Consider the following 23,819-nt stretch of genomic DNA (forward strand, 5'->3'; position numbering starts at 1 on the left):
TTAAGAAGAAAATAATCCAAAATGTACCTCTTATATAAGGCAGAAACCGAATATCAATGAAGTGAAACTATCCTTACTTATGACTGGTTATGCAGGAATTCTAACTAGCACTAAATTCCAACAAGCATTAACTGAAAAAACAAAGCCACAACTTCCAGCTAGATAGTATTAAATGCAATACAAAAAAATCAATTTAAATGCTGTATTATTTGAAAAAAGTGCAGATAAAGATTTACTTAAATTCACTTATACGTCCAGTTGATTGCAGGTAGGCCTTAGCCGGCCAAAGCTCAGAGTTTAAGTAGAAAATAATCCAAAATGTACCACTTACATAAAGCAGAAACCGAATGTCAGTGAAGTGAAACTACCCCCACTTATCACTGGCTATGCAGGAATTCTAACTAGCACTAAATTCATGCACTTGCTAATAACATGCACTTTGGAATGTATCTCACTTAACACATACAACAACTTGAAGAGATCCAGAGGTTCCTAACCAAAAAGATCTCTGTTCTTAGAAATCTTAGTAATCATAAGAGACTGGAGGCTTTATCCCTGCACAGTGTGTCCATAGATTGCAGACGGATGAGTTGTGCTTTGCTTACTATGCCATTAGAGATTCTGTTATCCTTATTTATTTCCATTTGTTGAGCAGGATACTCCAGGATAGTCCAACTGGACAATGACCCATTTTCTGCACAGGCTTGGAGTGAAAAGCTCCACAATAAAAATCACGATATATACAAAGACAAATATGCCGAAGGAAATTGAGTGGAAAGAGTAACCAATCGTGGTATAAATCAAATACAGCGATTACAGTTTGCAAGCAAATATATATAAAAGCAATAAGGTGAAATGGCACAATATGCCATAACAAATATATACATATGGCTTAGGTAGAAACATTAATCACTCATGTTTAAAACAAATATAGCGATTACATAATAATTAAGTAATGCCCATGGACATTGTATAAGATTAAGCAAAGCACAAAATTATAGCTGAATATTGGATATAAAGATGTGGCAGACAGAGTAAGGGTTTATCATAAGTCAAATCATGCAGCTAACACTAGAACCAGAAATCGTAACGTACATCAGCAAACAAGACACAGTGGGGGGATAGCATCATCATCTGGTGTCTCACCTGCTCTGGAACAGACCTCCTCTGCAACTCAAGCACTGTGAGTTATTGTCTTCCTTCAAACATACATTGGATGGGTATCCTTAAATTTATCCTGGGACTAGCAGGCCTCACCCACCTTGAAAAGGGATGAAAAGCCTGAGGGTAACTCCCTGCTGTACTCACTTTGCTACAAAGCTAGGTTACTTATCCCTGAGCAGTAATACATTGCAAGCCAATGGCACAATACACTTTTCATTTGCACACGGCATTAAAGCATTTGATGCAGGCTTTACATTTACAAAATGTTAAAATACATTGCTTATGTTAAACACTGTACATTATAGTAACAAAATATTCATTTATTTAAGGAAATGGCAATTGAACTTAATGGAGTAAGAAATGGGATCTTATGTAACAGAATTAAGTTTGAATTTGAGTTTTTAACTTAATCGCTTATCTGGTTATTTTCCGATACATAATAAAATCTGCTATTTATTTACAAATGTTATTACTTTATTTATTAATTTATATATTTATTTTATATTTATTAATTGAGTAGGTGGGCTTGTCACACACTCCATTTCTCCCATGGCCTTCCATACAAGTTTTAAGACGTAAGAATTATAAAAACATAATGAAGTCCGGAATTGGCTGTTTAGACTTACAGCTATAAACTCTCAGGGATTAGAAAGTTATTACAGTCCTTTTGCTATAGTTGAAGCACTTGCAAGGGATGAAGTACCTGTGAACTATGTCACATGTTTCAAAACTCACACCTACTGTCATACTTTACCTTAAACACGGAGCCAGTTCTTCTTTAATTAGTGGTACGGGGTCTCCTAGTAACGTGCGGACCGTCATACATACTGATTCGGTTAATGATGACACATTGTAGCCACCCTAAACAAACAGAACATTGTGATGAGAGAAATAAGATGCCTTTTTAATAGGACTATTGAAAGTTGTTAATAATGGTTTCGGGCTAGCACAAAGATAATGAGATCACAATATCCGGATTAATTCCTGCAATACAGAACCATTTAAACGTTTGCACTTCCCTTAGGCTGTGCACTTCAGATTTAAAACGTCATTACTGATACGTGTGAATGACCACATCACTCTTTTTTTCCTGTTGCACTTATTCCTTTGCCTATATCCTCAGTCCCACCCCATCCCTGAGGGCACAGCTTTTCTCTTCTCATTTGCATTCAGCTTTAGTGCTATACACTTTCACCCTGTCAAACCTTAACACTTTCAACAGGGCACAGTTCATACATGACTCTCTGCCCTGTTCTTTTGTTTCAAAGCTAGCTTTAGTATATGTATATCACACTAGATGAGCCACCAGCTTTCAGAAATACATTTGAGATAATAGTATATGTTCTAATCCTAATCTATCAGTTTTATCATCATGCTGACAGAGATGGTGAATTTGTATGTACAAAACTGCTAAAATTGTAATATTCTGTTTAAGCTACATCTTGCATTAAATATGAAACATATTATGTTACTCAAATAATATGTTTAGTTCTTGCATTAGGAAAATTACTCTTTGTCTGACCATATTACTAGTATGATTTTTTTTACTTTTTAGCTTTTTCCACAAAGAAAATTACTAACTGTCTGACCACGTTACTCATTATGTGTAAAGATCCCTATGATTTTATACTGGCTTTGTCTCAACCTGTAGTGACTTAAAAATCCTTTGTGTACTTGTGTTTGCACTTGCTGAAGCTTCTGAACGTGCAAATCATGTACCAGTCTTCCCATATTTTTAACAAATGAAAAATGCAATAAAATACATTTAAAATCTGGGACTTTCTACGTGACCCCCTGTGACATTTTCTGCTTAGTATTCGTACAGAGCACATCAATCCTCCAAATTCATGTTGTAAGAAATGTGACATAATGCATTATTGGTTATCTGAAGTAATCGCAGACAAGGCACAGATGGCAGGTATGTAAGTACAGGTTCGAGGGCCACTTTATTTCCTTTTGGATCAATGTAGTCATATTACCACAGGTTTGCTACACATCATTTATCAAGTTATTATTGGTTATCAATGCTTAGGTTTTCCGATAGAAATATAAGGAGTGTAAGAAGAGACTTCTGCACCCACTACAAATAAAAGCAATAATTACTTAGGTAAAGAATTGTTACCAACATAGCATCAAACTGTCAAGATGTGCTCTGCTTACAGTATAGTCATTGATTACAGACTTTGTGATAACCATCTGACCCTTAAGGACCAGGCTCTTGTCAAGTCCTCTTTTTTCATTTGAAGACATTGCCTTTATTACGCATCTTATATGACCTGCAGGTTTTCCTTTAGTGGTAGTTGGGGCCTTGGTTTCCACTCTGTTGGACTACTCACTCCACTACCAAAAATGGCGAATTCAAAAAGCAAATAAAAAATCATTTCCAACATGCATGGATCTGTACTTGTCAGAAAATTACCTAATGAATTTTTCTTCTCTCAATTAACATATCTGCCAGGTATCTACCTAAACTGTCTACATATATTACTCTCTCTGCAGTTAGTACCTTGGCTATTAAATGCATCTTTGTTGTACTATGCCATAATGTTACTCTGATTTTTTTTTTAATTTTAGGCATTGCTACATTTCTTGTAAATAACTTAATGCTAACCAAATTTCTCAAACATATTATTACTGCATTCTCAAAATACTGTACTTTTGCCTTGTATATATTTGTATTGTATATTTCTCTCTGTTTTTGTACTGTTAAGTATCTTACAACTTGACTTGTTAGGTTTTTCTTATTTTTAATTACTTTCCTGGAGCTTTTCTCCTCAGATCTCTGCTGCAAAAGGGCTCTCTGGCCCCAGTCGGACTAACCCAGTTTACAAATGTAAAAATAAATAAATTAAATACTGCAATGCTCAGTACTTGGACTTCCAAAGTCAGAGCTTTAACGTCTGTAGCCAATGCAGAACTTAGCAGCTCCGCTACTAATGGAGGTACCATGCCACCATAACATATTGATTCTACACAGACTACACTGACTGCCATTTTGGTCCTCTATCCTCTATGTGGTTCTAGACCTGGTTTACCTAGGCCTACATGACCTGGTCCCCATTACCTTAAGCACCTTATGGCCTGGTACTGACCAACCCATGCCTTGACCTCATCTATCCAGTGACTGTTTTAGGTCTCAATAAGACAGACTGACTCTTCAGATAAATAATCTTTCACTTTTCAAGGGTTGCACCTTTGTAACCTCTACCAGGATACTTGAAGATGTCCCCAGCTCAATCATAGGATCATAGAATCATAGGAAGTTCCTAGGCTATTGGCCCTGAGGCCCTTATAAGCCTAGCTAAGAGTTTGACCCCTGTATAGACAAATCAGCACCTGATGCCCCTGTCCAGCAGGGACGTGGGTGGAATCCCAGGATGTATTTTCAATTTCCCATCCAGTTATCCAGGTTGCGCTTAAAAAGGGGTAAAGAGGTACTCTACTTGACATGGAGAGGGAGTCTATTCCACACATGGGGAAGCCTCTGGGACACAAATCTGTCCCACCAACAAGTTCTATTGATGTCGCAAAGCATTTTGTGGCCACACGTGCAGGTTACTCAAGTGGCGCTTGACTTGCGGATATACAGCAGTCCCATCAAGGTGGAGACCGAGATCACCTTGTATGCCAGACAGAGGTCACCTCTGAAGAGTCTGTATGAAACACATTAGAGGGATAGGGCTTTTAGCCTGTCTGTGTATTGTAGATGCTTGAGGCTCTGGATTCTCTGGGTGAGAAACCTCTGTTGTCTCTCCATCTGCTGCATGTGCTTTGCGAGGTACATGCTGAATGGGGCATTCTACTCAATAATGGGATTTATAAGGGAAGAATACATGGATGTTAGGACCTCCTTGTCCCTGGATGAGATACCCTTACATATGAGGTGGGCCATGTAGAAAGCTTTCTGTACAATGGAAGCAGCATGGTGGTCAAAAGTCAGGTTGCTATCAATCTGGGTGCCCAAATCCCTGACGACTGACTGCGTTCTTAGGACATTGTTATTAATGTGATATTTTGTGGGGACATCACTTTCCCCAAAGGGGATGATGATGCATTTTTTTTGTATTCAGCTTGAGGCCATGTTTCTGGGATGTCCACATCACTAGGGGAATTGATGACAGTGCCCAGCTTGCAGTCATCTGCAAACGTGGTCAGCCATAGCCCACTGGTTTTGGCATGCACCTTAGAAAATTATATCCCAAATAACAGAGGCCCCAAGATCAAACCCTGGGGTATGCCACTCGATACGGGTCTACTGCTTGAGGTGGCTTCCCCTATTTTGACCAGGTGGGTTCTATCAGTGAGCCAGTTAGGTACCCATCTGGTAGCATATGGATTGATGCCTAGTTGAGAGAGTTTATCTATTATACCCGAGTGGGGAATAGTGCCGAAGGCTTTGGCCAGGTCAAGGTAGGTTGTGTGCACTGTCTTCCCCTCGTCCATGGCTTTGGTGACTGTCTTAAAAAAGGTCAACCAAATTTAACAGACATGACCTCCCTGTGATGAAGCTAAGCTGTGTGGGATCAAGTGTTTGGAGGTTGCCAATGTCCTTGTTATTGAGGTCCAAGATAATCTGTTCTATGGCCTTGCAGATCAGGTTAGTTAGGCTGATGGGTCTATAATTTCCCAGATCGGTGGACGCTCCACCTTTGTGTAAAGGGATGACAGTGGCTGTCCTTCACTCAGCTGGGACAAAGCCAGTACTCAGGCTTTGGTTGAATAGGGCACCTAATGGTGCTGCAAGTTCCTGCCTGAGTTCATGTAGGATGCAGCCTTGGATGTTATCGGGTCCCATGGAGGCTGTATTTTTTTTGCATTTGAGAGTGCAGTGATGACCTGATCCCTAGATATAAGGGGAAAGTGCAGGTACTGGGAATGTCCTGATTTACTGATGGGGGGACAGAGGTGTGAAATTGTCACTGAATCTGTTAGCCAGCAAGATTGCTATATCTACAGTGTTTCTATATGTGGTGTCCTTGACCACCAGTTCTGAACAGATCTGGGTGCTACCTTTGAGATTATGGACACATGTGAAGAAGGCCTTATGATTGTCTCTAGTAGATGTGGCCAATTTGGACTCAAAGTTTGCTTTGGAGGATTTCACTAGTGCTCTTATTTGTTTGTTTAGGCTAAGGAGAGATTGCTTCCAATTGGGCATCTGCTCCTTCTTGGTCCTGGGCAGCAATTTTTTTTACTCTTCCTTGCGGAGAATGATTTAGTCCTGTCAGGTATTCCCAATTCCATTCATCTATATAAATGTTCGTATAGTAATTTGGTATAGTTTTGGATACTGGTGCCAGTTCCTAGAAAGGGGGAGGGGGCTGTGAAGCTATTTATACCATCCCTCAGGAGGTTGTAATCAGCTTTGGAGAAGTTTTTTTGTTTGACCCTAGCTGTAGGGGGGGTCGGGAGAGATGGTGACTTTGAACGTGACTGCTTTATGGTCGGATCTTACCAGGGAGGCTGATACTATAGGGGTGCTGCAGTGGTTACTCATGTTGGTTAATACCAAGTCCAAGATATTATCACCTCTTGTGGGGGTATTGACTAGCTATTCCAAAGCATTTGTATTGACAAAATTGAGGAATCTATGAGCATTTGTGTTCTAGCATGAGTAGTTCTTTCAGTCTATGTTTGGGTAGTTAAAGTCACCCAGGACCAGGGTAAAGGGTTGAGTCTTGATAGATTCACAAAGGTCTAGATAGGCAGTTTGAGCATCTTGAGTCAGATTTTGGGGCCAGTAGCTAACTATTATTTGTATAGGGGTCTTGTCAATGGTTAACTGCACCTGGAGTGTCTTCTGTGTGTCATACTGTTTGACCAGCCTAGAGGTGTGTATGTCTTTAATATATATTGAAACTGCACCTCTTTGGCTTTACTACCCACAGTTTGGGGTCTGAATGTATGATAGGATGAGTAACCAGGTAAGGCTAGGGTGCTCTCCGCAGCTTTGAACCAGGTTTATATGACTGCACAGATGTCAGCATGTTCCAGGGTTAAGAATGCTTGCAAAGAGTGTAGTTTCATGTTTAGACTTCTAGCGTTTAGCAGTATGACCTTTAATTTGAGTTTTGTTGAAATTTTTATGTTGGTAGCTTTAACCTCATCACTTTTTCTATGGGGGAGGCAAGTGCCTTTGCCAGAAGCCTGAAGCCCAGGTGAGACAGATGCAGGCCATCTCTGGCAAAGCATCGTGGTTTGTCGATCATATCTTCCTAGGCTGTCAGGTACTGAATCCCGCTGGAATGACACCAGAAACTAAGCCAATTGTTAAAGTCAATCATTTTCTGTTTGTACTGAGGCATCATTCTGGGTGACGGCAGAATACTGCTTAAGGGTAGGGACATCCCTGCCTGGGACACATAGTTTTAAACAATCTCTTACATTTATTTGTACTCACTTATGAGGTATTAGCTTTTAGAACATTATGAGTTGTAAATGTTTCATCTTCATTTTATAGTTTATTTCTATACTGTTCTGACTTTTACTGCATCATTGCTTCGGCATTAAGCACCTGAGTCAACCTGAGCATAAACTTACAGAACCAGTCCTCTGCCTCGAGATAACTGGTATGTTTGGTCACCTGATAATTTGGCATTGTACATTTAAACCTGTCGTATGGGGTAATGTTAACGTGCGACATCCCTGGCACAGCCGACTGGCTGAACTGTATGCTTTTACAAAATGCCCAGACTTGGGATTTATATGGTACAGCCGGGGGGGGGGGGGTCTATCAGTGCCTTAGATTTTACATTACTTAGCATCATCAAATGGCAGACTGAAAGGGGTTCAGATATGCAGGATATTTTTTTTTATTTATTTCATTTAGGTAATCTTTTCTGAATATATGTTAAACATTTAAATCATATAGAAATAATTAATTTATAGTGCCATGTGGGTCAGTTTATTGAACTGTTATATGGTTCCTCAAGGTAAGCATATGCTGATGCTGCAATTTTGTTTGCAGTAACTGTTTACCCAAAAAGAACTAAAACAGGTATTACAAAATGGTAACACCAACATTTCCAGGGTGAAGGAACATGCATTAGTAAGTTTAACTTTAATGAAAAGTAGAGTCATTATATGGCTGAGTTCAAGTTTGATAGTTGCTCTTACATTTTACATGTTTTCTCTGAGTAGACATGCCATGATACAGGCTAATTGGCAGTCATGAAAACTGCCCCAAAGCATGCACACAGTGTGTAAGTAAGCATGGTGTGTGTGTGTGTGTGTGTGTGTGTGTGTGTGTGTGTGTGTGTGTGTGTGTGTGTGTGTGTGTGTGTGTGTGTGTGTGTGTGTGTGTGTGTGTGTGTGTGTGTGTGCGTGTGTGAGTAAGAGAGAGAGAGAGAGCATGCATGCCCTGCACTGGACTGCAGTCCTATCCAGGATTAACTTTCCTGCCTCCCCGCTACCTTACATCATGAATAAAAAATAAGAACAAGTTTTATGCCTTGTTTATAAAGCAAGTTTATAAAACTAATAATAAATCCCATTTTGATGGAGGAGGTTTCATAAAAGTGCCTTGAATCTGAAACATGATTTGCCATCATGATTTTTTGTGAAGAAGTGGCCAGAATACTGAAACCTGCAGAAATTACACGGCTGGTTTGCACAGTATGCGACATATTTTCAGAAACCTTTATTTAACATTCTGTTTCATTAGCAGATGAATAGTAAATTACGAAATTCAAATTATTCAGTAAATCAGGAAGCTGATCTTATTTTTTGTTTTATTTTCTATTGCCCAGCCATGATGTCTGTAAGCCCATGTTCAGAATAATGCAGAGATAAATCATGGTCAAATGGGGCCCTAGACAGGGCAATGAATCAGGTCTCCGTGCAACCAGGTCTCCCCCCAGCAGCTATTCCCCCTCCCACAGCCAGGCTTCCCAACAGCCATTCAAATGCTCCATTATTTGCCCCCCCCCACCCTCCATTTACCATAAACACTGTTCAAACCTATCAGAGTTCAGACTATTTTCTTCATCTCTACAATGATTAGAGATATTTGAGTTTAACTTAAAACTTTTATTGCAAATCTTACAGCACAAACGCTGATATCCATCTGCTAAACAAAACAATACAGCCTCACAATGAAAACAGACACAGTGTGAGCAGCAGTAAACTCTGCCCTTCAAGGTCACATTCAATGAGACTGCATCTGGCCAATGGTGGATTAAGTGTACCTTTGGGCTGTTTTCAAACCACGGTTCCACTGCACACATTTTTAGGACCAAACATAAGTGCATGTGTTCTCTGATTCGCTTTCCTGATTGTATTAAACTATATTCTTTGTTTAACACAGGACCACTTGTTAGAGTGTGTTTTAAATTTTTAGTTTTTAACTTTTTTCCAGTAAGCAGTAAACAAACCGTATGAGGTAACATATGAACCAATAATGACAAAACTATCCATTTCAGAACATTTCAACCATAAAAGGCCACTTAAACTACTGTCATAACAATCCACCAATATCAGTCAATATGCACAGTCTCTGCAGAAATAAAAGTCTTCTGAATAATTCCACATTAAATATAAGTGTAACTAACAAAGAGGTTGCTGTTGGCAAACAACACTTCAGTGCTTCATCTACAAATTCAGTGTCTGCTGCCCATGAACAATAAATTGCCTATGTTACCTTAAAAAAATTGTGTGTGTCAGCAATCAATCTACCTGCTGTGGGAAGAGAACCCACAGCCTTCTGTACCAAAAGCAAGTATGCTACCTGTTGCATTACAGACATTGAATAACACAATGATGAAACTCTATGACTGACATTGACAGATTGTAATCCTCAGTACTTTAAAAAAACAAAGAAATAAAAGGAAATTAAAGGAGACCTGGCAGTTGCTGTGAAGGTTTAAAACACATTATTGTCAATAATTAAGATCAGGGTTTGACTCTAAGCAAAGTCACCTAAATATAAAATTACCCTAACTGGGGCATTTCACACACATATTAAGGTATGCATCGGCTCCCAGCTGGGCTTACCTGCTGCTCTGTATCTGCACAATCCATTACTGCAGATTTTTTTAATCAGGTTTGTTGTGTGTTGTCAGTGCTACAAGTTGTACTCTTCCAAATCTGTTACCTACACAGACGTCTTAAATCTCACACAGTTTTGAAAGGGGCAGGTTTCTGGGTTTTCTGTGCTGAGTGGTGACTAAAGTCGGTGTGTTGTGTCTTTTGCAAGGCAGTGATTTGGGTTTTACTTTTTTTTATTTACAGGAGATTTCAGCCCCCCCAGCCAACTGTCTAAGTCACCTAGTGCTGGATCTGGTTCTGTAATAATGTCATGGGATTCCATAGTAAAGTATTCTAGGCAAACACTACTGAGTTATGTCTTAAAATGAGAAGACGTTTATTTATACTGTGGTTCTAGTATTATAACACTCATAAAATCAATTTAATATTAAGGCACTTTATTTAGTTAACAATAAATCCTTTCAGAAGTGAAGTACTGTGGCTGCAGTAAGAAAAGCAATATGGCACTTAATGCACAACTATAAAACAAAAAACAAAACAAACCAGACATTTAATTAAATTCGGCAACAGAAATGCTGTAGTGTGGCAGTATATATGGGTGGTGTTCTTTTCTGCCTCTCTTAGTCTCTTGCTTTGCTGTGAAAAGGATTTACATTCACTTTAAAAATGAATTCATATAATTGGTGATTTTTTTAAATATTTTTTTTAGTTTCTGTATGGTATCTATAAAAACACAACACTCATTATCCAAGAATAAAACTGTAAATGTCCAGAAGGTGCTTACAGGCAGTGAGTGAGGAACTGCAGTTGTGACAGAAATGTAAAAATGGAAATGCATTAGATATAAAACATGTTGAAAAGCTGGAGAAAAAATGTTACAGCACGACCAAGCTGTGATGCTGTGCTGAAATTATACCTTTATAAAGGGAGAAACTGACAAAAGTTTGCTGTAATGTTTGCTGTAAAAGTACTGCTAATATACAGAGCATAATATTTCCACGCTTGCTTCTTGCAGAGTATTAAATGAATGTTCTTTGGCTGTATATCTGCTGAAATGCCAAATGCAATTACAATTACACCACTTTCAAATCATTCCTGGCAAGCTTTAAAAAATCCTGAAGGAAATTCCAATATGGCCATTATGAAGTAAAACAAAAAGGACCAACTCTCAAGTTCCTCTGTCTGTTTTAAAATTGATCTTTCACTCACATAAACTGTATGCATCAGCTATATTGTACTAAATGACAGTGAATAATAGTTCGGTTGCAAACTCCACATCAGGTGAAAGACAGAGCTCTGGTGTGGTTGCCCATTACAGTCTGAGGCATTGCCTTTGGACATAAAGAGCTTTTCTATGTAGTTTTGTAACATGTGCATGAGAGAAAGAGTAAATCAACAACTTTTGCTGGTCCACAAACCTAAGCTACGTGCCAATCAGCTTCTATATTCTTGTACTATAGCTAGAAACTGGAATGAGCTTCCATTTACAATTAGAACTAATCAAGTCTTAACATCTTTTAAAACTTCTTTGTATGCATACCTTACTTTATCTTGGAACTGCACATGCACCAACCCCCCCTCCCCATCTTAAATCCTGATTTCCTGTTCTTCTGAATATACTCTAATTTTTATTTATTTTTATTTTATTTATTTGCAGTTTGTTTACCAGGGTGGTCCATTGGGCCTTGAGGAGCCTGTTTTCAATGGAGTCCCGGGGAGAAAAGCTCCAAAGTTACAACTAGTTAAAATAACAGTATTACAAACACAAATGCAATACATTAAAAAAAATTAAAAATAAAAATAAAGTAATTCTAAGTTACACAGAGCCACTAAGAAGACATAACTGTGAATCTTCTAGATACTGATGCAGAGGTTAAAGATAATTTAGAAAATAAAATGTCAGAGAAGATAAAGTATCACAGTATTAACAATAATCAAATATCAGGGTAGATAAGTATCACAGTATTAACAATAATCAAGTTACTTCCAGCTGTACAAGGTAGTGGAAAGTACCCCATAATGCATTAAGGAGGAATAAAGAGTGACAGCTCGTTAAGAAGGTGTCAGCAGAAGTGTTTGAAGTAGGAAGGGATTATAGATAGAGATATTATGTAGGATGAGAGCAAGAGTATTCCCACAGTGATGTTAGGTGAGAGTGCAGAAGGGATATAGATAGAGATATTATGTAGGATGAGAGCAAGAGTATTCCCACAGTGATGTTAGGTGAGAGTGCAGAAGGGATATAGATAGAGATATTATGTAGGATGAGAGCAAGAGTATTCCCACAGTGATGTTAGGTGAGAGTGCAGAAGGGATATAGCTAGAGGGGTCTACTTCTATTCGCTGACAGCCCATTTCACTGAAACCCATTTGGTTGACAGCTCATTTCATTGACAAACATTCTAGGTGGGGGGCTGTGCCCCCCACACACCCCCAACTATATATAACAACTCCACAGTCGCACAACAGTGGGGAGGGGGGCAAAACCCAGGTTTTTGCCTTGAATACTTTTGTCAATGAAATGAGCTGTCAACCAAATGGGTTTCAGTGAAATGGGCGGTCAGCGAATAGAAGTAGACTCAGATAGAGATATTATGTAGGATGAGACCAAGAGCATTCCCACAGTGATGTTAGGTGAGAGTGGAGAAGTGATATAGATAGAGATATTATGTAGGATGAGAGCAGGAGCATTCCCACAGTGATGTTAGGTGAGAGTGCAGAAGGGATTATAGACAGAGATATTATGTAGGATGAGAGCGAGAGCATCCCCACAGTGATGTTAGGTGAGAGTGCAGAAGGGATATAGATAGAGGGGTCTACTTCTATTCGCTGACAGCCCATTTCACTGAAACCCATTTGGTTGACAGCTCATTTCATTGACAAACATTCTAGGTGGGGGGCTGTGCCCCCCACACACCCCCAACTATATATAACAACTCCACAGTCGCACAACAGTGGGGAGGGGGGCAAAACCCAGGTTTTTGCCTTGAATACTTTTGTCAATGAAATGAGCTGTCAACCAAATGGGTTTCAGTGAAATGGGCGGTCAGCGAATAGAAGTAGACTCAGATAGAGATATTATGTAGGATGAGACCAAGAGCATTCCCACAGTGATGTTAGGTGAGAGTGGAGAAGTGATATAGATAGAGATATTATGTAGGATGAGAGCAGGAGCATTCCCACAGTGATGTTAGGTGAGAGTGCAGAAGGGATTATAGACAGAGATATTATGTAGGATGAGAGCGAGAGCATCCCCACAGTGATGTTAGGTGAGAATGGGGAAGAGATTTAAAGAGAGAGAGAGACTGTTGGTGGTACGGATGAGATGTGGGAGGGAGTTCAGGTGGCCTGCGAGGCAGAAGGAAAGAAGATGTTTGCCAGGTGGGCTGGAGGGTTTATGCAGTTCAATTTGATTTTGTTGGTTGGATCATAGGCATCTGTTGGGAAGATGCATTTTAAAGGTTGAGATGAGGGAGGAACAGAGAGAAGGGTGAAATATAAGTTTATGTGCTTGAATGAGTTGTGTGTAGATGAGATAATTGGGGAGTTCAAGCCATTTCAATTGGTGTAGGGAGGTACAGTGATGGGTGCTGGATCTGTGGCCAGTTGCGAATTTTGTGATCTTATAGTAACAGGAGGAGAGTTTAAATTTGAGGGAGGATTGCAGGTTGGTAAGGATAGAGACTCCATATAGTAGGGATGGGATTAGGTAGGTGTTGGCAAGAGTGAGCCTGGTAGGGGGAGAGATAAATTGGTAATTACGATAAAGCATGCCCAGTTCTTTGTGTGTTTTTTGATATTTGCAGCAAATGGTTGTCAGACTTTAGTTGGTCATCAATTAGGATACCTAAGAGTTTGGCAGTGGAGACAGTTTCAAGAGAAGTGTTATGTTTGCTGGTAATAAGGAAAGAATGTTTATCTAGGGTAATGCTTCTGGAGGGGGAAAATAACATTAGTTTAGTCTTTTTAGCATTTAGTGCTAAATGATTCTGAAGCATCCATAGTTCTGTAGCAGAGAATACATCTTGGGTAAGTTTCATTAATGTAGAAGTGCAGGAGGAAGAGCAGATTATTGTTGAATTGTCTGCGTATTGAACAAGTTTAGAGTGAGGGATGGCCTGGTGGAAGTCATTGATGAAGATGTCAAATAGAAGGGGTCCTAGAATTGAGCCTTGGGGTACACCAGTGGTTGTGAATTGGAAAGGGGAAATTGCTTTTTTCCACTTGACTGCTTGTTGCCTGTTTGATAAGTAGCTGGTGAACCAGTTAATAGAGGAGTGGGATAAGTATAGTTTGGAGAGCTTAGTAAGAAGAAGGTTATGAGAGATGGTGTTGAAGGCTTTAGAGAGGTCTAGGAGGAGGGTAGAAACAATGAAACCAGAGTCATGGGCCTTGTTTACAGTTTCAAGGAAGGAGAGGAGAGCTGTGGTAGTACTATGGCCAGGACGGAAGTCATGCTGAGTGGAAGTTAGAAGGTTATTATTGATGAGATAGGGTAGGAATTGTAGATAGAAAAATGTTTCGAGAATTTTAGAGATGGAGGATAGGATAGCGATGGGATGGAAGTTGGAGATGTCATTATTATTGCCCTCTTGTGGAGTGGAATAATATAGGCCTTTTTTCCAGATCTGGGGAACATGGCATTCAGAAATAGATTGATTTATTAGGATGCTGATGTGGTAGGCTATGACTTCTGCAGCAGTCTTTAGGAAGAAGGAGGGTATTTCATCGGGTACATTAGAACATGGTTTTGGTTTTTGAAGAAGTTTTTTTATAATAGAGATGGGAATAGAGTTTGTGGTGAAGTGAGGAGGTTGGAGGGTATTGGAGTTATGGGAGAAGGTGTTCTATGGAGGTTACTGTGGGGCTGGTGGTTTCATGGTAAAGGATGATGTTAATTTTGAGATGGAGTCAATAAAGAATGAGTTAAATTGGGTAGCTAGATCTGAGTCTGAGGCATTAGGGTCAGGGCAAGAGTTTTCTTTTTTACCTGGGCTTAGAAGGGAAGAGATGCCATCCCAGAATTTCTTGGGGTTATTGTTGTGTTTGGTTTGGAGAGTGGAGAAATAGGCTTTACAGTTGCTGTAAATGAGTTTTTTTGCTTTGTTGCGAAGTGATTTGTATTCATTAAGGGAAGTGGAAGTTTTAGTTTTATGATAGTGGTTCCAGGCTTTATCGCGGTTTCGCATAGTAATTAGGGTGTTCCTAGTTAGCCAAGAGATGGATTTACTTTTTATATGTTTAGTTCTTAAGGGAGCAAAGGAGTCAAGCAAGTTTAAGAAGGGTGTATTGAAGTAATCCAGGGGTAAAGTCATTAATGGGTTCCAGTTAGCTCTTTTTAGGGTGTTGGAGAAAGCATTGTGGTTAAAGTTTTTTATGAGGCGAGTGGGGATGTAGGAATGGGATAGTTGAAGGAAGGAAGAAAGGCGAAGGGCAAAAGTGAGAAGATGGTCCACGAGTGGATCTGGAAGGGTGCTGCTCTTGGAGAAGTAGTGTGGATGGGAAACTAGTATCCAGTCTAAGGTGCTACCAGATATGAGGTCTTTAGAGGGTCTGGATGGGGAGTTAATAAGTTGCATGAAGTTATACAGATTGATATTGAGGAAGTTGGTTGGGGATTGTATATTATCCCAATTTATGTTAACATACCCGCGGATTATGGTTTCATTTGAGATATTAGCTGAGAGCCAGCAGAAAATGTCTTCTAAGACAGGGATGTTACCACTTGGAGGGATGTATAGGGTGGCTATGCAGATGGATTTATGTTTGTTTATTTGAAGAAGGGCTAAAAGTAATTCAGCTTTCCCAAATATGGGGGCAGCTTTAGAGTAGGGGGTGACTGAAAGGTTTGAGGAGAAGAGGAGACTTACACCTACCCCTTTCTTATTAGTTCTGTCATGTCTGATAATACTATAGTTAGGTGGAGTAAGTTCTGAGTCTTTAATGTGTGGCTTGAGTCATGTTTCAGTGATGGAAAGAAAGTCAGGTTTGTTGTGATGGAGCCAGGCATGAAGTTGTGGGATTTTATTACCATATAGCCAGGGAATTGTTATGGCTAGGCTTGTATAGTTCCTAGGGCTGATAGCCTAGTACCAACCTATGAACCTATATGCTTTGAACAATGAGGCCGGTGAAGTGGAGGGGTCTTCCGGTTGAATGGGGTAGAGGTGATGGGGAGGGAGAGATGGAAGTGGTAGAAGGGCCAGAATTTGGGTGTATGTCTCCAGAGGAAGGTATGGAGATAATGTGGTGTATGAGGTAAGAGAGGTGTTTAAGAAGCTTGGTACTGGGTTTGAAGTTAGAGGAGTGTATTGGGATGGGAGTGGTATGTATTTGAATAGTGGTTCTGGGGTAAGATAGGAGTTTGAAGTTGAAGAGCAAGGAGTTGTTGTGGGGGTAGAGGTTAGGGGATATGAAGAATGAGGAGTGAGTAAAATGTAAGGGTGAGGAGATGGTGGAGTGGTTTGGGGGGTGTGATTGGTATAAAGAGGTCTGGTGAGGTAGAGTGTGTAGGAAAATCAGATTAGAATTAGTAGTAGAGCTGTACAGGTTAATGATTTAGTGTTCATGATGTTTATGAAGAGTAACACTGCTGGAGTGTATTTACGTTGGGAGGTATTAGGGTAGTTGTTTAAGAACTATAGGTTTATGTGAAGTAGGAAGATTCAGCAGGAGTACAGAGTAGGTGAGGTAGGAGTGATTAATTAGTAGGTGTTAAGTGATGACTTAAGTAGGGAAGGGTGGATGGTGTGGCCTAATAGCTATAAAGGTAGAGGTACTGGGGGCGGGTAAGATTTGGGGACAGGGTAGGGGAGCGGAGTGAGCCCGCAGGGCGAACGGAGCAGGCAGACCCAAAGAAAGAAGGCAGCAGGACAGACAGTGTGAAAAACTATCAGTATTCTGAAGGTAAGTTGAGAAGGTGGAAGTCAGGCTGGTTAGAGGGGTGCTAGGGGACTGTATTGAGGAGGAGTGGGTGAAAGTCAGAGGTAGGAGGACTATTAACAAGCAGGTAGAGAAAAAGAGAGTGAAGGACTGGTTGTATGTTATGGTGAGAGGGATTGAGTGAGGAAGAGAGGTTATAGCTGGGTAAAAACTGCCATCTAGGGGCCAAAACTCTGAAGTGGAGTGAGGATTCACTATAGAAGGTAGAAAGGTGTAAGGAAAAGATGAAACGGGATGAGGTAGGTATGTGGGGTTTTGGCTGCAAGCTTCTCAGGCCAGGGTCCTATACTAGCTCCTAGTAAGTGGTAGAAGCTTTACATACAAATCAAAGGAAGTTTAATTCCAAACATCCAAACTGCCAAACTGGAAAAATGCACAGACCAGGAAACTTTCCACTCTTTAATCCACAGGTCACACAAAAAGCGCATTAACGTCTCCTCAATACTAAGTACGTTTTCGTCTTTTACACCATAAAGACTTCATCAGATACACTCCATTTTAATGAATTACGTTTATATATTACACAAGTTCAAACATACACCAATCATCCTGTTTCAATTAATTTAAAAACATCCAATAAAACAACTTTGTCCCAAGGTTCATGAATAATTCATTTCTTATTACCATGTTGTTACTTCCTTCTACTTAGGTTTTATGACGTTATATCTTGCTGCTAGTTTTTCATTACCATCCCTTAAACAGATCTCCAGGTCAAAAGAAATGTTGTTAATATACATTATAAATGCGTTTCTACACTGTTTAAAAATTATTAAAAGTTTCTTTAGAAACTTCTTCAAAAACTATTTATAAATTAATTAAAAAAGAATAAATATCTTAGTTTAATGCCAAAAATGTTTACATCCACTTTCATTTCATTCTGTCATATTATTTCTTTAAATACTATATAAATACTAAATAAATAAATGAATATATGTATAGAAATTGATGTTTACCATGAATGATGAAAGAAATAAGTATTTTAATATTATGAAAGATGTGGACAGTAGATGTAATAAAGTAATATAAAGAAAATTAAGGAAAATGGAAAGGGACATAAAGGAATACAAGAATGAAACTTGTTATCCGAAGCCACCAGTAAAAATTTATGGAAGAGATAGGGAAAGACATTATAGTAATAGTAAAGGTGGGGATGTAGAAGAGTTTGACACTATTAATGACATGGACAATAATCAGATGAATTATGATCAAGAATTCCCACCTCTGAGGAGATCAGAGAGGCTACAGAATAGACTAGAAAATCAAAAGGGGCAGCAGAATTTTCAGGGGAGGGGGGGTAGGGAGAGGACGTTATTAAACGTGTCTCAAATAGAAACCCTACCCACCCCCACAACCCAGAGTATAGTTGTTGAGAATAATATTAAATGTACTTTAAATAATTTTTCCATATACAATTTCAGTGGCATATCTCTGGATAAGGAGCACTTTGATTTACTGTCAAAAGGGTTGAAATTTATTCCCTTTAAAATAGGGGATATAGCTAATTCTCTTATGGATATAAAAATGTTTCTAAGAAAAGTAAATTTAGATATTTTATTACCTGGTTCGAATTCTAATTCTAATAATATGTTGAAACGGAGGACTACATATAACCCACCCCTACACCCCCAATTAAAAAATCTTGAAAGGATTTTAGAAAAAGAAATTAGGAATGAACATTATAATTATAAGTTACATAAAGACAATTTAAGTTATGAAGAAAGGGCTTGTTTGGATAATTTAAGAAAAAACAGCTCTATCAGAGTTATGAAACCTGATAAGTGGGGAGGGGTGGTTATTATGGATGCTATACAATATGAAAGCAAAATGTATAATATTCTATGTGATGAAAGAAAATATGCTTTAGTGTCTAAAAATGAAGTTAATATATCGTATAGTAAAATAGATTCCAATTTATTTGATATGATGCAAGAAAAATTGATAGATTTTAACACCTACAGGTATTTGAAAGTAGAAAAACCTCGTATTCCATCTTTATTCGGAATACCCAAGATTCATAAAAATGATGTAGACCCACCATTTAGGCCTATAGTTTCTGCGGAGGGGTCTAAGACCCAACCCTTAGCTAAGTATTTAGATACTAAGTTGAAAAGTATATGGATGGGAAAAACATTCATTTTAAAGGATTCTTCGGATTTATTAAAATTTATTACTCCAGATATATATGATGAGAACATGATTTTTGTGACTATAGATATAGTAGATTTATTTTCCTCTATTCCTTGGGTTGAAGGAATAAGGATGTTTGAAGATGCTATATATCAAGAAAATTATTTAACCTTGGAAGAAAAATTGATTTGTACATGGTTAATGGACTTAGTATTGAGAAATAATTTTCTATATTTTAAAGGAGAATGTTATCAACAGAAACAAGGAGTAGCTATGGGGGCAGCTTGTGCCCCCACGTTTGCCAATATTGTTCTTTCCCAATGGGAAGAAGAAAACATAAAGACAACAGAATTTAAGCAATATTGGAAACTTTACCGTAGGTTTTTGGATGACATTATAATTTTTTGGAATGGGGGAAAAGAAAAATTGAATGAATTTCTCATATGATTAAATACTACATGTCCATTTTTAAAATTTACTTATAACATCTCAGAAAATAAAGTGGAATATTTGGATATTGAAATATATAAATTGAACAATAAATTGGAAACAAAGATACATAGGAAAAAAAAATTTTGTAACTCCTTTTTACATTTTAATAGTGCGCACCCTTTGCACTGTAAGAGAAATTGCAAAGGGGCAATTTATTAGAGGGAGTCGGATGACTAGCAGAAATGAAGATTTTGAAATGGAATGTAACTTCCTGGAATCTATGTTTATAGAGAGAGGTTATCCACCCAGCTTCATTGGTGATATAAAAGCGGAAGTTTTAAATGGGAGAAGGGATAGGTTTAAACCAATAATTATAGGAAATAATGGAAATGAATTAAAAATCCCACAGAAAGACAATTCTAACACCAATTTTGAAAAAACTCTAGTGTTAGAATATAATGGGATCAACAATATAACCAAGAAAAAGTTTCTGAAAGAATGGGAACGGTTCATAGCTATTACTGATATAGAAAATATACCCAAGGGTCCAAGGAAAATCACATACAAAAATTCAAGTAATTTGAGACTAATGCTAGAAAATAAACCAAAGAAAATAATTAGAAATAGAGTGGGAACCTATAAATGTGGCAAGTGTAGTCAATGTCAATATATTATGAATAAGGAGAAATTTTATTTAGAGAGTAGGAAGAAATGGTTGGTTAACAAAGAATATTTTAATTGTGATTCAAAAGGGCTTATTTATTTTGCAGTTTGCACAGTTTGTAAATCCTTCTATATAGGTAAAACAGAGAGAAAACTAAAGAGAAGGATTTACGAGCACTATTATGAAATGTCAATCAAAAAAGAAACTAACGCACTTTATAAGCACTCAACAACTTGTGCACAAGCCACTTTTGTTTTTCTAGTATTAGAACAGATTAAATGTGACGGTAGGGGTGGACCATGGGAAGAGAGAATAGAAGTAAGGGAGCTGTGGTGGCAATTGACTTTAGATGCAGGGAATAAACCAGGGCTGAATGAGTATATGTCTATTTTACCCATTTTAAAGTTAAGGGCTACTAAATTGTGAATAATCACAATACATGTTTTTATTGCCCTTAATAAATAGTAAACAACAAGCATATAAATACAATACTTTTCAGAGTTTGAAACATTTTTTACAAAACATTTTTTACAAAAGTTTTACATTGAATTTTATTGATTTTTATACATACATTCATTTATTTATTTAGTATTTATATAGTATTTAAAGAAATAATATGACAGAATGAAATGAAAGTGGATGTAAACATTTTTGGCATTAAACTAAGATATTTATTCTTTTTTAATTAATTTATAAATAGTTTTTGAAGAAGTTTCTAAAGAAACTTTTAATAATTTTTAAACAGTGTAAAAACGCATTTATAATGTATATTAACAACATTTCTTTTGACCTGGAGATCTGTTTAAGGGATGGTAATGAAAAACTAGCAGCAAGATATAACGTCATAAAACCTAAGTAGAAGGAAGTAACAACATGGTAATAAGAAATGAATTATTCATGAACCTTGGGACAAAGTTGTTTTATTGGATGTTTTTAAATTAATTGAAACAGGATGATTGGTGTATGTTTGAACTTGTGTAATATATAAACGTAATTCATTAAAATGGAGTGTATCTGATGAAGTCTTTATGGTGTAAAAGACGAAAACGTACTTAGTATTGAGGAGACGTTAATGCGCTTTTTGTGTGACCTGTGGATTAAAGAGTGGAAAGTTTCCTGGTCTGTGCATTTTTCCAGTTTGGCAGTTTGGTTATTTGTATTTATGCTGGAAATAGCTTAGTTTTTGGTTATTAATTCCAAACATACTTTCTTTTAATTCCTTTCCTGACAATTCAGGGAGAAGGTAGGATTTCCTGTTTGGGAGAGTAGGTCAGTCCGGGAACAATGATTCAGTGACTGTTCTTGGTTATCCAGGAGGGCAGGGCTGGTAGGCAAGACAGAGTAGGCAAAGAGGCAGAAAAAACTGGAGAAAATAATGAAAGGAGATAATTGTAATTCAAATAAAGTTATAATCCAATGGAGGTCAACAGGTTTAAGCAGCTATTTAGGAACATGCATATAAAACAGGTTTGGTTGCAGAGACTATGGATAAGCAACAACACATATACTTTGGATACCATTCTCTACATAACTAGCCATTAAATCACTTTTATATAGGCATAGCAATGTAACTGATACATTGTGAAGGTACGAAGTTCTTTAGCTGGATACAAAGGGCCGAGAGTATCATAGAAACTTGCTGTCATACTCAGATAAAATCCATAAAATTAGGTAATTTGTGTAGTAAAACTCTAACAACAATTGCACTGGGTATAGGCAAATAATAAAACTACATGGGGGGGGAGGCACAGCTCAGTTTATCTGAGTGAGTATGTAATGTATTTAGAGTGAGCATGACTACATTACCATGTTTAGTTCAGTAAAACAGGGTAGATCTGCTCAGTGCTCACTAGTGCTGCAAGAGAGAAAAAGACGCTAATTTGAGGGTTATATAGAGAAGTTAACAATTTCAATTCAGCATCTGGCGTTTCCCGCTAATGCAGCTAGTAAGCTGAAACAGGGTTAGTGATTGTAGTTGAGCTTAAAACATTAAATTATGAGGTTAAAAGGGTGGTGGTGCGTAAACATCCAGAGAGGAGTACCATGCAAATTCTCCGCTACTGTGGAGAATTACACATCAACCTGTCTATCGCACTGTTTCTCTTCAATTAATCTCCATCCCACGCAACGTTCTTTTATACGTATAGCTCTACTCTGGCAGCAGTTATTAAATGTCATTTCCATTATCCTTCTTGTATCAACCTGTAACTGAAGCCTGTAATAATTTGTAGCAATTTGACATTCATTCCAGATCTACATTAGGTATTGTTAAATACTTGTCTATGTATATGTCTATTTGTGAAGCTTTTCTCCCCGGGTCTCCACTGTTGCAGATGTCTTGAGAGGTACATACCAAATGTGGCATTGTATTCTATAATGGGTCTAATGAGGGATGAGTACAGTGGGACAATGACCTCCTTTTTTCTGGATGAAAAGCCCTTAGTGATGAGGTGTGCCACATAGAAGGATTTCCTGACTGTCGTGGCAATGTGGTTATCGAAGGTGAGACCACTGTCCACCTGTGTCCCTAAGTCTCTTATCACACTTTTGGTGTTTAGTGTACTGCCACCTATGTGGTAATTCACGGGTACGTGTTTTTTCCCAATAGGGATAACTATACATTTCTTGGCATGGAGCTTGAGCCCATGGCTCTGGCACCAAGCATCTGTTTCGCTAAGGCCCTTTTGTAGAATATCCACATCATTTGGGGATTCAGTAATGGCTCCCAGTTTGCAGTCATCTGCAAACTTTGTTAGCCAGAGTCCCTTAGTGTTGGCCTGTACTTCAGAGAAGTAGATGCCAAACAAGAGCAGTCTGAGGACTGAACCCTGAGGTACTCCACTTGTCACTTGTCTAGAGCTCATTTTGGAGTCATCTACTTTTACAGTGTGGGTTCTGTCAGTAAGCCAGTTGGCAAGCCATCGAGTGACATAGGGATTAATGCCCAGCTTACTAAGGTTATCTATGATTCCAGAGTGGGGGGTGGTGTCGAAGGCCTTGGCGAGGTCCAGATAGGCTGTGTGGACCACCTTACCCTACCGTCTTACCCTTGTCCACAGCTCTGGAGACTGATTCGAAGAAGTCAATCGGGTTCAGGAGACAAGATCGGCCCTTCACGAACCCATACTGCATGGGGTCCAGTGTTTGAAGGTTGCCAGTGTCTTTGTCTTTGTTTATCAAAAAGAATCTCATTTGATTTCAATCCTAAACCATGATTATAACGTGTTTATGTCTGTAATGGCTAAAAGAATGGCAAAAGTAATGCCAAAATTAATCTATGTGGATCAATGTGGTTTTGTGGAGGGGAGGCAGACATTTGACAACATTAACAGAACACTGCTGATCCAGAGGAAAGCAGAATTTAAGAAAATACCACTGTTGTTGGTGGGTCTTGATGCAGAGACAGCAGTTGACAGACTAAGCCGAGATTTTATGAGCAGATCAATGGAAGCCTTTGTATTTCATGAAAAATTTATAAGGTAGATTAAGAGGATATATGAGGGAT

General features: G+C 38.4%; 1 protein-coding gene across 1 annotated transcript in view; it reads right to left on the reverse strand.

The window, feature by feature from the left end:
- The window catches only part of LOC122815930 (polyamine deacetylase HDAC10-like), a 752,749-nt gene that overhangs the window by 227,097 nt on the left and 501,833 nt on the right, over positions 1 to 23,819 (reverse strand). The window contains exon 12 of the mRNA XM_044088797.1: positions 1,919 to 2,025. Coding sequence (XP_043944732.1) covers positions 1,919 to 2,025 — 107 coding nt within the window. The remainder of the gene's footprint in view (positions 1 to 1,918; positions 2,026 to 23,819) is intronic.

This window comes from Protopterus annectens, chromosome 11.part0 (genome assembly GCF_019279795.1).
Source record: "Protopterus annectens isolate FY-2018-M chromosome 11.part0, PAN1.0, whole genome shotgun sequence".
Lineage (NCBI taxonomy): Eukaryota > Metazoa > Chordata > Ceratodontiformes > Protopteridae > Protopterus > Protopterus annectens.